The sequence below is a fragment of the Lontra canadensis genome, unplaced genomic scaffold (genome assembly GCF_010015895.1).
Source record: "Lontra canadensis isolate GAN:19392208 unplaced genomic scaffold, GSC_riverotter_1.0 scaffold58, whole genome shotgun sequence".
NCBI classification, from domain to species: domain Eukaryota; kingdom Metazoa; phylum Chordata; class Mammalia; order Carnivora; family Mustelidae; genus Lontra; species Lontra canadensis.
The window spans coordinates 8679676-8693372 of record NW_022631052.1 but is presented as its reverse complement, the minus strand read 5'-3'; the positions used below and the strand labels follow the sequence as shown (position 1 = coordinate 8693372).

General features: G+C 45.1%; 2 protein-coding genes across 2 annotated transcripts in view; one reads left to right on the top strand and one right to left on the bottom strand.

Annotated features, from left to right (window-relative positions):
* The window catches only part of IFT81 (intraflagellar transport 81), a 219413-nt gene that overhangs the window by 48433 nt on the left and 157283 nt on the right, over positions 1 to 13697 (top strand). The gene's annotated exons all lie outside the window — the stretch shown is intronic.
* P2RX7 (purinergic receptor P2X 7) overlaps positions 1 to 13697 on the bottom strand; it is a 47493-nt gene that overhangs the window by 23984 nt on the left and 9812 nt on the right. Inside the window, exons 2-5 of the mRNA XM_032876329.1 lie at positions 5335 to 5503; positions 4097 to 4165; positions 3080 to 3152; positions 1919 to 2015 (exon numbers count right to left, since the gene is read on the bottom strand). Coding sequence (XP_032732220.1) covers positions 1919 to 2015; positions 3080 to 3152; positions 4097 to 4165; positions 5335 to 5503 — 408 coding nt within the window. The remainder of the gene's footprint in view (positions 1 to 1918; positions 2016 to 3079; positions 3153 to 4096; positions 4166 to 5334; positions 5504 to 13697) is intronic.

Genomic DNA, 13697 nt, shown 5'->3' with positions numbered 1-13697 from the left:
GTTGACTGAATGATTAAATGAATCATTTTAGTAATCCCTTTGCATAACATACAAGGAAACTAAAGTTCAGGGGATTGCTTGCCCAAGGTCATATAAAACTGTGCAGTCCAAGGACCTGCACTTTGGAGATGCCCAGTATTTCTCTGATGAATAAGTTGGTGACTGAAAAACTGTTAGGGCCAATTTAATGTTAAAACCTGTTTAACTATTAGGGCCTGCTTAGCCAGAGCAACTCTATATTGCCTAGGTAGCCATATTGTTGTTTACATCCATGGACTTCATTCCGGGAATAAATGCCCCAGTAGTTCCTGGTATGGTTCCTGGTATTGATTCCGGGAGTAAATGCCTTAACAATAGAAGCCACGTACCTTGGGTCTGCGGTTATGCCCTATAAAACCAGCCTGTGAGATTGGGAGGGGGTCGCTCTCTTCGGAGGCGGCCCTGGCCGGTCAGTCTGACTTCTGATACTTGGCATAGAATAAAGCTCTACATAACTTTCACTTTGTCTCAGTCTCGTTCCCCTGGCAGGTCAGTCTAACTTCTAATGCTTGGCATAGAATAATAAGGTTTTGCATAACTTTCACTTTGTCTCAGTCTCGTTCCTTTGATAACGGACCCCAACAAAAACTACAGGCAATCAAGAGGCCTCTTGCCTTGAACCGATAGTTCCCTCAGGCCCTGGGCAATTCTTTCCGAAAAAGAAACTTCTCTGACCTAGAAATAAACCTGGGTGGTGCCATTAATGATTGAGGACTGGACAGGCTGACACTGCCAAACACTTCCCACCCTGACAAGGGAAGCCTTTGCCTGGACCTTCTAAAAAGTCACCTTGGGGCAATCTTCTCTTTGCCCCGAAGATGCCGATGGTGTGGTTTTGAGTACGTTCATTAGAGCTGTGTTCTCCTGTATAATATCCCCTAGACATGTGTGACTATTAAAATTGAACTTATATTAAAAATTCAGTTGCTCAGTTGCAGTCACAACATTTTAAAGTGCCCAATGGCCACATATACCTAGTGGCTACCATATTGGACAGTGCAGGTACAGAACATTTTCACCATTGCAGAAAGTTTCATTGCACAGTGCTGGTCTAGAGCCACCACACTTCTAGGGGCGGATCATTTGTGTGTGTGTGTGTGTGTGTGTGTGTGCGTGCATTATTCAACAATTACTATAAACCAGGCATGGGGCTCACTTTGCTTTTGAGGTACAAGTATCATCTCATTTAATTCTCTGATAGCCCTGTGAGTGGGAGTAACTATTTATCCTCATTTTAGAAATAAGGAAAATGAAGCTCAGAAAGGTTAAACCGCTTGCTCAAGGTCACACAGTGAGGAAGTGTTAGAGTCAGAATTTGAATCCAGGTCTCTCTGTTCTTCTGCTGAAAGTACCAATCCCTGTGGTTTCTGAGATTTAACATCAAGTTCTGCTTTCTGGGCCTGACTTTGTGTGTTAAAGAGAAGAATCAACAAAAAGGATCAACAAATCTGTATGTCACTGTGACCACTTAATTTAAGAAAACTTCTCTTCTCTCTCTCCCTCCCTTACTCTTTCCTCCTCTTTCCTTTCCCCTTCACTTCCCCTTTCTTCCTTTTTCCTTTCCTCCCTCCCTTCCTGCCACCTTCCCATCCTTAATTGCTCAGTATGGACACCGACCAGTCAGAGTGGGACCTGCTGTACTGCTAGAGGAGGGCTCCAGAGGTGCTTTGTAAGGTGCTGGGACAGCCAGGGGCCCAGGGTTACCCAAGGGTGCTCAGGGTAATCGTTATATACCAGTCAGTACAGAATTATTGCAGTATTTTAACAATTAGCATGGCCTTCTCGGAGACCACTGGTGTGCCAAGTCAATAGGACCCAGGACTTTTCATCTGCTCAATGATCGGGGCCACCCCATCTCCCCCCATCCCCCGCAGCTCACCGGGGGGGCTCTCCCACTTCCTCGACGGGACACCAGGAGGAGACTTCACAGGTCTTCAGCCTTTCTTTATACACTACACACCTTCCGGTCTGGATCCCTGGTGGGGAGGTGGGGAGGGCCAAGGGACCAGAGAAGCACAGGTATGAAAACCGTGGGTGCGTCATGAACTAAACCCAAGCAAGAGACTCTTTATTTATCCTTTTCAACCCAAGCAGTTTCAGCTTCCATGAAACCCCATTTGAATCACCAACTTACATCAGGCAATCCAAGCAAAGCGCACATCGGACAATAAGCTTTTTTAAAAAAAAGATTCAGAGAGAAGGCAGAGAGATTGTGGATGCTGTTGGCTTTTTTGGTTTCTTTGCAAGAAAATATGCTGAGAGAGGAGCTGAGCAGGGTGTGTTCTCTTGCCTGGCATACGTGGACTAGAACTTGGCATCTAAGTGGGCACCAGAGTCCCTTAGGGGTGTACAGCATGAATCAGGAGTGTGCAAAGCCACAGAATGAACATGGCATATCTTCTGGAGCGTTCGTGTCACTAACAGATTCCCGAGCGGCAAATTAAATAGTAAGTTGTGTTTGAATGGTCTCTGTACCAACTCAAACACACATGTCTTATGGAACAAAATGTAACATCCATAGGCCTTTTTTGTGTATGCATGTGTGTTGTAACCACTGATGGCTTTATCTTTTTTGTGGTCTTTTTTTTTTTTTTATTGTCATGTGACTCTTTAAGTTAAAACGAGGGATACAGAAATACTATAGGTTGGTGGTGGTACCATGGCCCTAGGCACCCTGGGCCTATAATTCATACTCCTCAACCTTTGGTGAAATTTGAGGGGGAAAGCTCAGCATACACAGATGGCACTGGGGGCCATTGGATTTTTTTGTCAATGAGAACCCCGAAGATGCTAATTCTGAAGGATTTCAGGAGCTGCCCTCACTAGGGAATTAGATCACATTGCTAGACAGTAGCCAGTCTTCTGGGGACAGAGCAGAGGCATGGGACAGACACAGGCTCTCCCATGGCCTAGTGAGGGTGGAAAAAGGCAGCTGAGAGCCAGAAGCTAAAGATTTGAACTTTAGGGTCTTGTGAATGTCACCAGGGTACCAGACCACCCCCCGCCCCACCCGGGATCCCAGAAAAGAAACAGAACATACCTTTGCTCTGCGGGTCCGTCCGTCCCTCTTTACAATTCTTGTCAGAGGAACAGATCGTCCTCCTGGTGGGAAACTGCAGGGAGAAGGACAGGATAGTGGGGAGTAAGCAGCACGTGTCTCTTAAGATACAGAAAAGCAGATGCCTCTGTATGCACCAAAACTTGTACACAAATGTTCACAGCAGCACCATTCACAGCAGCCGAAAAGTAGAAACAACCCAAATAGTCATCAGGACAAACAAATAGTAGTGCATTCATAAAATGCATATAACATGGCCATAAAAGGGAAGGAGGCACGGATACCTGCTACAACACGACAATGCTTCAAGATGAGATGCTGAGTGGAAAGAAACCCCAAAAGGCCACGTATTGTATGATCTCAATGATACGAAATACCCAGAATAGACAAATCCACAGAGACAGAAAGTAGATCAGTGCTTGCCAGAGGCTGAGGGAAAGGGGGGATGGGAGTGACTGCTCATGAGTACAGGACTTCTTTTTGGCATGATGAAAATGTCCTAGAATTAGGTCGTGGTGTAGTGGTACAACATTGTGAAAATACGAAAAACCCCTCATTTCTTCACTTCAAAATGGAGGACTTTATGGCATCTGAGTTACATGTCAATAAGAAATAAAAATAAAAATCTAAAAAGCAGATGCCGAAGCAGCCAGGAATCACTTTCGGGGAAAGCCTCCCGGGCTGGAGGGCAGGAGGCCTGGTCCAAGCAGCGCTTGACGGCAGAACTGGGCAAAGCCACCAGCGCTTCCTCCTGGCCTCAGAAAATGAGGTCAGCTAGGTCTCAGGCCTGAGGACAGAAGGAAGAAAAGAGAAATTCGATGACTCGTTTATGCACATTTGAGTTTCTGTGTTCTAGGGAGCAGGTTTAATGGCCAGTCTTAGGGGAACCAGGGCCTGACCATAGTGTGAAAATGGCCTCTGCCCATCAGCTTCCTCTGACCTGTGCCCCCTCCAGAAGCTCTTCTTACCCGCCCTAACCACACCAGGTCCCCTCCTTACGTCAGGACATTTCCCCTGCTGTTGGCCTTCTGTCTTAAGAAAGTTTGTCATCACGAAGAAGGAGTTTCCCTGCAGAGAAAGAGGAGAGGAGACAAATGCCAGGCCTTGGAGAGCGGAGTTACTTCGTCAAAAATCCAGGCTGCTCAGTGCCTGGGGGCGAGTCTTCCACCTTTCAGAACCACACTCTAGAAATCAGGTCTGGGAGCAACTTGGGCTACACTGAGGGCTTAGTATCAAAGCTGGATGAACCGCCCTGCTGAGCTGAAGGAGAGCAAAGGGACATTCGGAACTGATTGAGCGTTCATTTTCCAACCCAGCCTCAAAAGCATCCTTGTCATTTTTCGCACACAATAAAATCCCGTTAAATCGAAACTTAAGAGACCTGCTGGGGGAGGGCAGTGGGGTCTTGGCGTCATCAGAACACTGTTCAGATTATCCAGGATTCTTTTTTTCAGGATTTTAATTAAAGGGCAAAAGGCAGCCCATAACCCAGGAAATAGCTGGAGATCTTACTGAACCCTCTGGTAGAAACAAATAGTGGCCTGGGTTTTACGGTTTTGCAAAGCACCCCGGCTCCCAGATGTTGAAGAAGTGCCCCGTTGTCCCTCCCAGCCTCCCAGTCTGTTCTTTGGTGTTCTCGTTCCTCCTTTGATTCTCCTTTTTGACTATTCTACTTTTATTTTCTCTTCTCACAAATTCAAGCAGCCAGCTAGCCTCTCCCTGTTGACCCACACCCTTCCTTTCTTTGTCATCCATTTCCTTTCCCTTGTGCAAGAAGTATCTGAGTGAGTGTTTTTTTTGTTTTTTTTTTTTTTTTTTTTTCCTGGAGATATTTTTGTTGATAAAACTCCACATGAACAATTTAGAAGGGTCTGTCCTGTCCGGGCAGGAAGTTCTTTGTCCTCCTGAATCTAGGCAGACCTTGCCTGCTTGATGGCCCTGCTTCTAAAGAGCTGTGTATAAGTCAAGTTGTGAGTGAATCAAATCATGCTTTAAATGCACCAGATCACACTGCTATTTTGAGAAACCCCGTAGGACTCGATAAAGCATAGAATCATTTTTGAGCTGCTGGATCTGACCCAATTTTGCAATTTTTAGGTTTTCTCAGTTGGGATTTTCACAGAGCTTTTTAAAATAGGGCCAGTGTTTTTTTGGCCTGAGGCTCCGGGTCCCAGGGGAGGGAGGCAGGGCCCTCGTGACCAGGGAGGAGTCTTTGAGAGTTGGTGACAAGAGCTCACCTGCATGGGGAAGGTGTAATCTGCGGTGTCAAAGACTTCAGACACCACCTTCTTCATTCCATTCTCCAGTATCTCCGCCTTCACCTCTGCTATCCCTTTCACCTTGGTGTGCACCGAGCTGATGACAGGCTCTTTCTTTTGGTACCGCTTGTCACTGATCAAAGCAAAGCTAAATGGCAGACACAGAAAAGCATCAGTGGTTTTCTCAAGGGAGGCACAGGGCAGTGGTGTTGGATGCGGGTTCTGAAGGCTGCCTCCATTCACATCCTAGCTTCACTGGGTGACTTTGGGCAGGCTACCTGCTTGCGTTCTCCGTGACTTACTTTCCTTGGCTGTAAAGTGGCAAGAATCATCGTACCTACCTCAGGGCTGGTTGTGAGGATGAAATGAGGTATGTGTGCAAACTCATCAACATCGTATCTGGCACCTGCGAGCACTCACCGCATGGAAACAATTGCCCCCAATGTCAGTCTCCAGTATTGCCCAATACAGACCCTCATTTACAGGGCAGTCTCTCCCATGCCAGAGTCCAGCCCCAGATTGGTCCACCGGCTTTGTCCTGGGGCTGAGGAACACACCAATACCTAAGGATGTGTCCAGCAGGTCAGCCCCATATTTTCCAGAAACATCCACCTGGTTTATAATTAATATTGATCATAGCAGCTGCCCTTTATTGAGCAATTAGTACATGCCAAGTGCTCTCCATGCATCATCTGTTTAATCTTCACAGCAGTAGGAGATAGTTACTGTAGTCATCCCTTTTGTAGATGAGAGAATGGGCTCAGAGAGATACAGGAAATTGCCCATGATAACACAGCTCGTCATGGGCAGAACTGAGGTCCTCAGCCAGACCTCTTAACCACATATGGCACAGTGTGATGTAAAGTTTAAAGAAATCCAAAACAACATTCTACACTCAGACAAATGCCTGTCCACGCATGCTCATAGCAGCACTATTCATAATAGCCAGAAGATGGACATAGCCCACATGTTCAGCAGTAGATGAACAGATAAACAGAATGTGGTCTACCTGTACGATGAACTATTATTCAGCTAGACAAAGGAATAGAGTACTGAAACATGCTATACTGTGCAGGAACCTCAAAAACATTATGCTAAGTAAAAGAAGACAGATACAAGAGGCCACATGTTGTATGATCCCATTTATGTGAAATAATCCAGAATGGGTAAATCCACAGCAACGGAGAGTTTACTGATGGGTACCAGGACTGGGTAGCCGGAGTGACTATGAATGTGTGTGGTTTCCTTTTGGAGTGCTGAAAATGTTTTGAAACTAGATAGAGGTGGTGGACCCCAACAAGGTGTTATTTAGTGCCACTGACTTGATCACTTTAAAATGGTTATTTCAGGGGCGCCTGGGTGGCTCAGTGGGTTAAAGCCTCTGCCTTCAGCTCAGGTCATGATCCCAGGGTCCTGAGATCGAGCCCCGCATCAGGCTCTCTGCTCCGAAGGGAGAGCCTGCTTCCTCCTCTCTCTCTGCCTGCCTCTCTGCCTACTTGTGATCTCTGTCAAATAAATAAATAAAATCTTTAAAAAAAAATAAAAAAAATAAAATGGTTATTTCATAGTATATAAATCCCACCCCAATAAAGAAAGGAAAAAAGCGTTTTTTAATCTATAGACATATGTTGTAGAACTATAAGAACAAACACAGAATGGCAAACACCAAATTCAAGAGGTGTTTATAAGAGGAGAGAAAAGGGAGTGGGATCCAGGCTGGGTGTGCAAGGAGCTAAAACTGGATTAATAATGTTTTTATTTATTAAATTAGATGGTGGTACATGGGTGTTTATGATATTATTGCCATATATTTTAGTATATATATATACCATTCATTTAAAGAGAAAGTTCATCAAGGGCCCCTGGCCGGCTCAGTCTGTGGAATGTGTGTGGTTTTGGATCTTGAGATTGCTCAAAAGTAAAATCCTGGGGCACCTGGGTGGCTCAGTCGTTAAGAGTCTGCCTTCAGCTCAGGTCATGATCCCAAGGTTCTGGGATCAAGCCCCGCATCAGGCTCCCTGCTCCCCGGGAAGCCTGCTTCTCCCTCTCCCACTCCCCCTGCTTATGTTCCCTCTCTTTCTGGGTCTCTCTCTCCTTCAACTTTTTTTTTTTTTTTAGATTTTATTTATTTATTTGACAGACAGAGATCACAAGTAGGCAGAGAGGCAGGCAGAGAGAGAGGAGAAAGCAAGCTCCCTGCTGAGCAGAGAGCCCGACGCGGGGCTCGATCCCAGGACCCTGGGATCATGACCTGAGCCGAAGGCAGAGGCTTTAACCCACTGAGCCACCCAGGCTCCCCACTCTCTCTCTCTCCTTCAAATGAATAAATAAATCCTTAAAAAAAATCCTAAGGAAAATAAAAGAAAAAAAAAATCTCATCAAGAAGGACACTGGAGGGCGCCTGGGTGGCTCAGTGGGTTGGGCCTCTGCCTTTGGCTTAGGTCATGATCTCAGAGTGCTGGGATCGAGCCCTGCGTTGGGCTCCCTGCTCAGCGGGGAGTCTGCTTCTCCCTCTGACCCTCCCCTCTCATACTCTCTCTCTCTTTCTCTGTCAAATATATAAATAAAATCTTAAAAAAAATTTAAAAATTAAAGAAAAAGAAGGACATTGGAACTAGAGATCCAGATTTTAGGTCCCATCAGCATATATGAGAAAGAGCTATGACATACAATTCCATAGACAAATATACTTGTTTGACAGTGTATTTCAGCCTGGCATCACAGTATGAACACGGTTTGTGCAGTATCCTGTGTCCGACATGGTGACATGCTCCCAGAATAACCCTGGGTCAGTTTGGCCCACCATTTGGGAAGCTCAGTTTGAGTCTGTCATCTTCATTTCAGGCACACAACGTATTATAGATCAGCTGTAATGGAATCCAACCCTCTCATAAGTCAGAAGACTAGTCTTTGTATGGTAATGAACTTGTAATGCAAGAGCTGCATCAGAGGAAAAAAAGAAGAAAAGAGTTGACCATATTCTGCCCTAACGACTGTCCCCAAGACTCAGACAAGCCATGTCACCTCTAGCCATGGGTATAGTCCCACGGGAACAAGGAGAGGGCTGCCTGGCTCCCAAATCCCTGTGAACTTTCAGCTAGAAGAAGCTACAGTTCTGTGCATGCTGAAGACTGAAAACCCACGGGTCCCTCTGGTGCATGGGCAGGAAGGAGTTGGGGGCTTACAGATGCCTTGGAGGATGGGGAGAAAGAGATGGTGCAGTGGAAAGCTGATGAACCTGGGCAGGTCAAAGAGGACTAATGGGAAGGGTAGTGGGCACTCAAGGCAGGTGTGGCTTCAGAAGGGGGGCTGCAGAGGGATGGGGAGGAAGGAAGGACAGAGAATGAGCTCAGCTGTGGAGCTCTGAGGCTTGCACACAGCTCCGACTCAACAGGTGTAGATGAAGGTGTCCACCGTGAAGAGGACTTGCACACCCTGGATATGAAGGGCTTTCTCTTATTGGCACCTTAGGGGGCCCCATGCCAGTGTGGTGAGAGAGTCCTCAAAGGGCCTCAGGCCAGGAAGCACAGCTCAGCAAAGCCTGACTCTCCCTCACAGCTCCTGGGCTCACTGAGTAAAGGTAAAGCAAAAGGATGGGATCTGAAAGTGAACCACCCCAGATCTGGGTAACTGACACTTAGCTCAAGGCCAATGTTTTCTTGGCCCCTAAAGGGAATGCGGGCCCTGGGCACTGTGTCCCCTGGGGCTCATCGAGAAGTTGGGCCCACAGCCACTGCTTTTTGTGTTTAAAACCCCAAGAGAAGAATCCAGTTATTTTCATCCCTGCCCTACTCAGCGGTGGGATGAGGTCTGCAAGGGGTCAAGGACAGCAACAGATGCACTGAGAAGAAAGTGGAGGAGAGCCTGCATCCCCAAGGCAAATTAAGTACCACCTGTATTAGTTTTCCATTGCTCCTGTAACAGATTCCCACAAACTTAGTGTCTTGATAGAAATTTATTCTCTTAGTTCTGAGGGTCAGATACCTAAAAATGGTCTTATGGGGCTGAAATCAAGGTGACTTCTGGGGGCTGGTTCCTTCTGGAAGCTCCATGAGATAATCTGTTCCTCATCTTTTCCAGCTTCTAGAAGCTGCCTTGGCATTCCTGAGCTCCTAGCCCCATCACTCCAACATCAGCTCCCATTGTCATATCTCCTTTTTCTAGCTTTGGCCCTCTTGCTTCTCTCTTTTGAGTACTTTTGTGATTATGTTGGGGACGCTCAGATAATCAAGGATAATCTCCCCATCTCAAGATCTTGAACTCAATTACATCAATTACTTAATTACAAAAGTTCCTTTTGCCCATACAGATTCACAGGTCCTGGGGATTGGGAGTGGAAATCTTTTGCGGGCCATTATTTAGCCTACCCCAATACAGTTGGCCTGTTGTAGCTTTACAAGAGCCCTCCCGCATTCCACCTTACGCCATCGTTTCCTGAGCTAGAGTGAAGGAGTTTCAGTTTCTTGTTACCCACGGCTTAGGTACGACATCATCTTCACTTCTAATTTCTTTTGGCTATTGCATTTCTTTTCCATCAGCCAACACTTCTGGAAAACCCTTCCTTATAATGTTTCCCCAATACTCTCTCTCATTCAAAGATCATATACTCCAGAATACAATACTTTCTACACATTCAACTACATGGAGAACAGCGAGTGAATCTTAATCTATTAGTTAAAGTTTATTAGTTGGAGGAAAAATAATGGATACATGTAAAATCCTAACCTTGAACCAAAAAACTCAGTTATGCCAGTACAAACCAGAGCCCACCCAAGTGGCAGAAGTTTATGTTAGAGGCCTGAACATTTTAGATAATCCTGAGCCCATATGAACCAACATTATGTTACATCATCCAGAAGAAGACAAAACAGCAAAACAAATAATTAGTGTAATCTTAAGCGTCAGTGAAAGAAGTAGAATATTTCACTCTTGGGTGGTGGTAAGCCAGTGGCTTATGGCCACAGTAGGCAGCAAGCTGTAAGAGCCCTGTGTTTGGGTTTTATGAGACATATTTTTTAAGAAAACCCTGCTAATTGTTGTAAAAGTGTAAATTTCACAGAACTGCACAAAGAATATGAAAAACTTCTGACATCCTCCCTCTCAGAGGTTACTGCTGTTGAAACAGAATGTCTTCTAAGCATCTCTTTATGCCCACACCTTGACACCCAAACATGGCCACACTCTGCATACTTTATGTAACTTGCTATTTTTACTCAATAATATATTATTAAATCTTTCCACAACAGTGGTGATAAATGTATGATAAAGATAGAACCATGATATGGAATCACTTTTAGTCTTTACAGAGAATTCTAGTTGTTTAGATTGGAACCTATGAAATTGCTCATTTTTTAGACCAAAGGAGTAGATATCGGCAATTCCATATAGTTCAACGTAAGAGGTGAGTTGTGATAATTTGCCCCCAGTCTCTTCCTGGTAGATATTTAACTGGAAGTTCTGCTCAGTTTTTCTAGTTATAAACATCTTTTTTTGGTAACCCTGATACAGCTCTTACTGTGTACCAAGCACTCTTTTAAGCATGTTTTTAAAAATTATTATTATTATTATTTAAGATTTTATTTATTTGACAGAGAGAGAGAGATCACAAGTAGGCAGAGAGAGAGAGGGAAGCAGGCTCCCCTCTGAGCAGAGAGCCCGATATGGGGCTCGATCCCAGGACCCTGAGATCATGACCTGAGCCGAAAGCAGAGGCTTAACCCACTGAGCCACCCAGGCACCCCAAGCAAATGTTAATAATATGTATTAACTCGTTCAATCCTCGCCTCCCCCAAAATGACCCTGTAAGGAAGGTCCTGGTATTGTCCCCACCTTATATCTGAGCAGACTGTGGAATAGACAAAGCGAGCCTCAGTTCACATAGTGCTTTGGACTGAATGTTTGTGGCTCCCTAAAGTTCAAATTTTGAAACCTAACCCCTTGTGTGATGGTAGTAGGAGGTGAGGCATTTGAGAAGTAATTAGGTCATGATGACTAAAGGGATTAATGCCCTTATAAACGAGTTTCTAGAAACTTCTTGCCCCTTCTACCATGTGAGAACACAGCAAAATGTTGGTTGTCTGTGAAGCAGGAAGTGCATATTCACCAGACACCTTATGTGCCGGCAGCTTGATCTTAGAATTCCCAGCCTCCGGAACTTTGAAAAGCACATTTCTGTCGTTTATAAGCTACTCTGTCAGTGATATTTTGTTATAGTGGCCCCAATAGACTAAGTCACAGAATAGCAAACACTGGCCCCATGTCTTGTACTTTTTTTGGATGCCATTATAAATGCAATGATTTTTATTAATTTTCTTTTTTACTTTCCTCGTGCTGGTGTACAGAAACACAGCTGGTTTTTATGTGTGGATCTCATACCTCCAAACTTTACTGAATTGGTTTATTAACTTTAATGGCTTTTTGTGACTTCTTTGGATTCTCCATATATAGGATCATATTATCTGAGTGGTATTTTACTTCTTCCTTTTCAATTTGGATGGCGTGCATTTCTTTTTCTTGCCTAATTGCTCTGGCTAGAACTTTCAGTACAGTGTTGAATAGCAGCAGTGAAAACAGGCATCCTTGTCTTGTTCCTGATCTTCCGGGGTTGGGGCGGGGGGGCTAAGCCTTCAGTCTTTCACCATGGAGGCGAAATCTGTTCTCTTCAGTGCTATGCTTCATTGCCTCTCCACCCTCCTCTCTCACGTTGCCAGGCATGTACTTGCAAAAGAATCTTTTCGCACCAAAGATAAATTTCACACCCTAAGATAAATTTCTGGGTTAAAGGATGCATACATTTTGTATTCAATTCATTTTGCCAAACCACAAAAAGTTGAACCATTTCATGCTTCCACCAGCAAAGCAAGAGTGCATGCACCACTTCTAAGAGGGCCTTGACAAAACAAGAGTGTGGTTGTGTGGGCTTGGCTGAGAGAGTAAGGGAAATGGATACCATGTTGAGGGCACATGGCCAGAGGGATTGAGGTCATTATTTTAAAGTAAAGGAAAAATACAGTAGCAGGGTACAGCCATGTGAAGACTGTCAACTAGAAAAGGGATCACAGGGCAGAACTCTAAAGGGGAGAATGACAGGGAGACTGATTTGGGCTCAGTGTAAGGAAGAAATGTCTAATGGTTAGTCCCAGAAAAGAATAAGCTTTCTTTGTGGTTGCTAGTTGGTGACAGTGATGATGATGATGATGATTTTCATTTATCTCATCATCTCCCTTTCTCTGGTCTCCTTTCCATCTGCATTCCGACATCATTTCCCACCTTAAAAATAAACCCTCTCTCGACCCCACATTCTTCTCCTACCACCACCACTCAGTGCCTCTCTTCTCCTTTGTAGCCAAGTCCCTTGAAAGAGTGAGTCACCACATCCATTTCTGCATCTCCATTCACTCCTCTGCCCACTCCAGTCTGGCTCCCGCTCCACCCCTTCTCTAAAGCCTCTCTTGCCAAGTAAACAGTGACATCATCCTTCTATATCTGATAGACATACTATAGATCTGATCTTCCTAAAACTGTCAGCAGCATTTGACCCCGATGACTGTGCCACCCCCTCTTCCCCTTCTTCCCTTAACTTCCTGGAATCCACATTCTCCTATCTTTGGGTCTCCATGGCCACCCCTCTGAGTATCCTTCAGGGACTTCTGTGCTCCCATCACTTAACAGCATTCAGGGCACCTGGGTGGCTCAATTGGTTGGGCCACTGCCTTTGGCTCAGGTATGATCCCGGAGTTCTGGGATCGAGTCCTGCATCGGGCTCCCAGCTCTCCAGGGAGTCTGCTTCTACCTCTGACCTTCTTCCCTCTCATGCTCTCTCCCACTCTCTCTCAAATCAATAAATTATATCTTTAAATGTTAGCATTCCTCAGGGGTTTGTTCTAAGCCCTCCTTGGCTCCTCATTTACATCTACGCTTGCTGGCCAATTGTAGCAACTATCATGGTTCTAGTTACCATTTATATGCTGGTGATATAAAAATCTCTATCTCTAGTTCCAGATTCACATATCTATCTATCTACTAAGCATCCAAATTTATATGTCCCATATACATGACAATGTATATTGACAATGTATGGCTTCAGTTCTGAACTCATCTTCCACCCCAGATGGGCTCCTCCCCCCCACATTTCCTATCCCACTAAGTTCTCCCACCACACATCAGTTGCCCAATCCAGAAACATTCCTTAGCATCCTTTCCCTCATTACCCCTCAACCATTCAACTGTCAAATCCTGTTTTATCTTCCTAATGCTATTCATCTATTTCTCTCCTCTACCATCATCACCTCCTCAGTCTGGGCCACCATCACCTCTCACCTAGACCACCGGGTAGCCTGAAT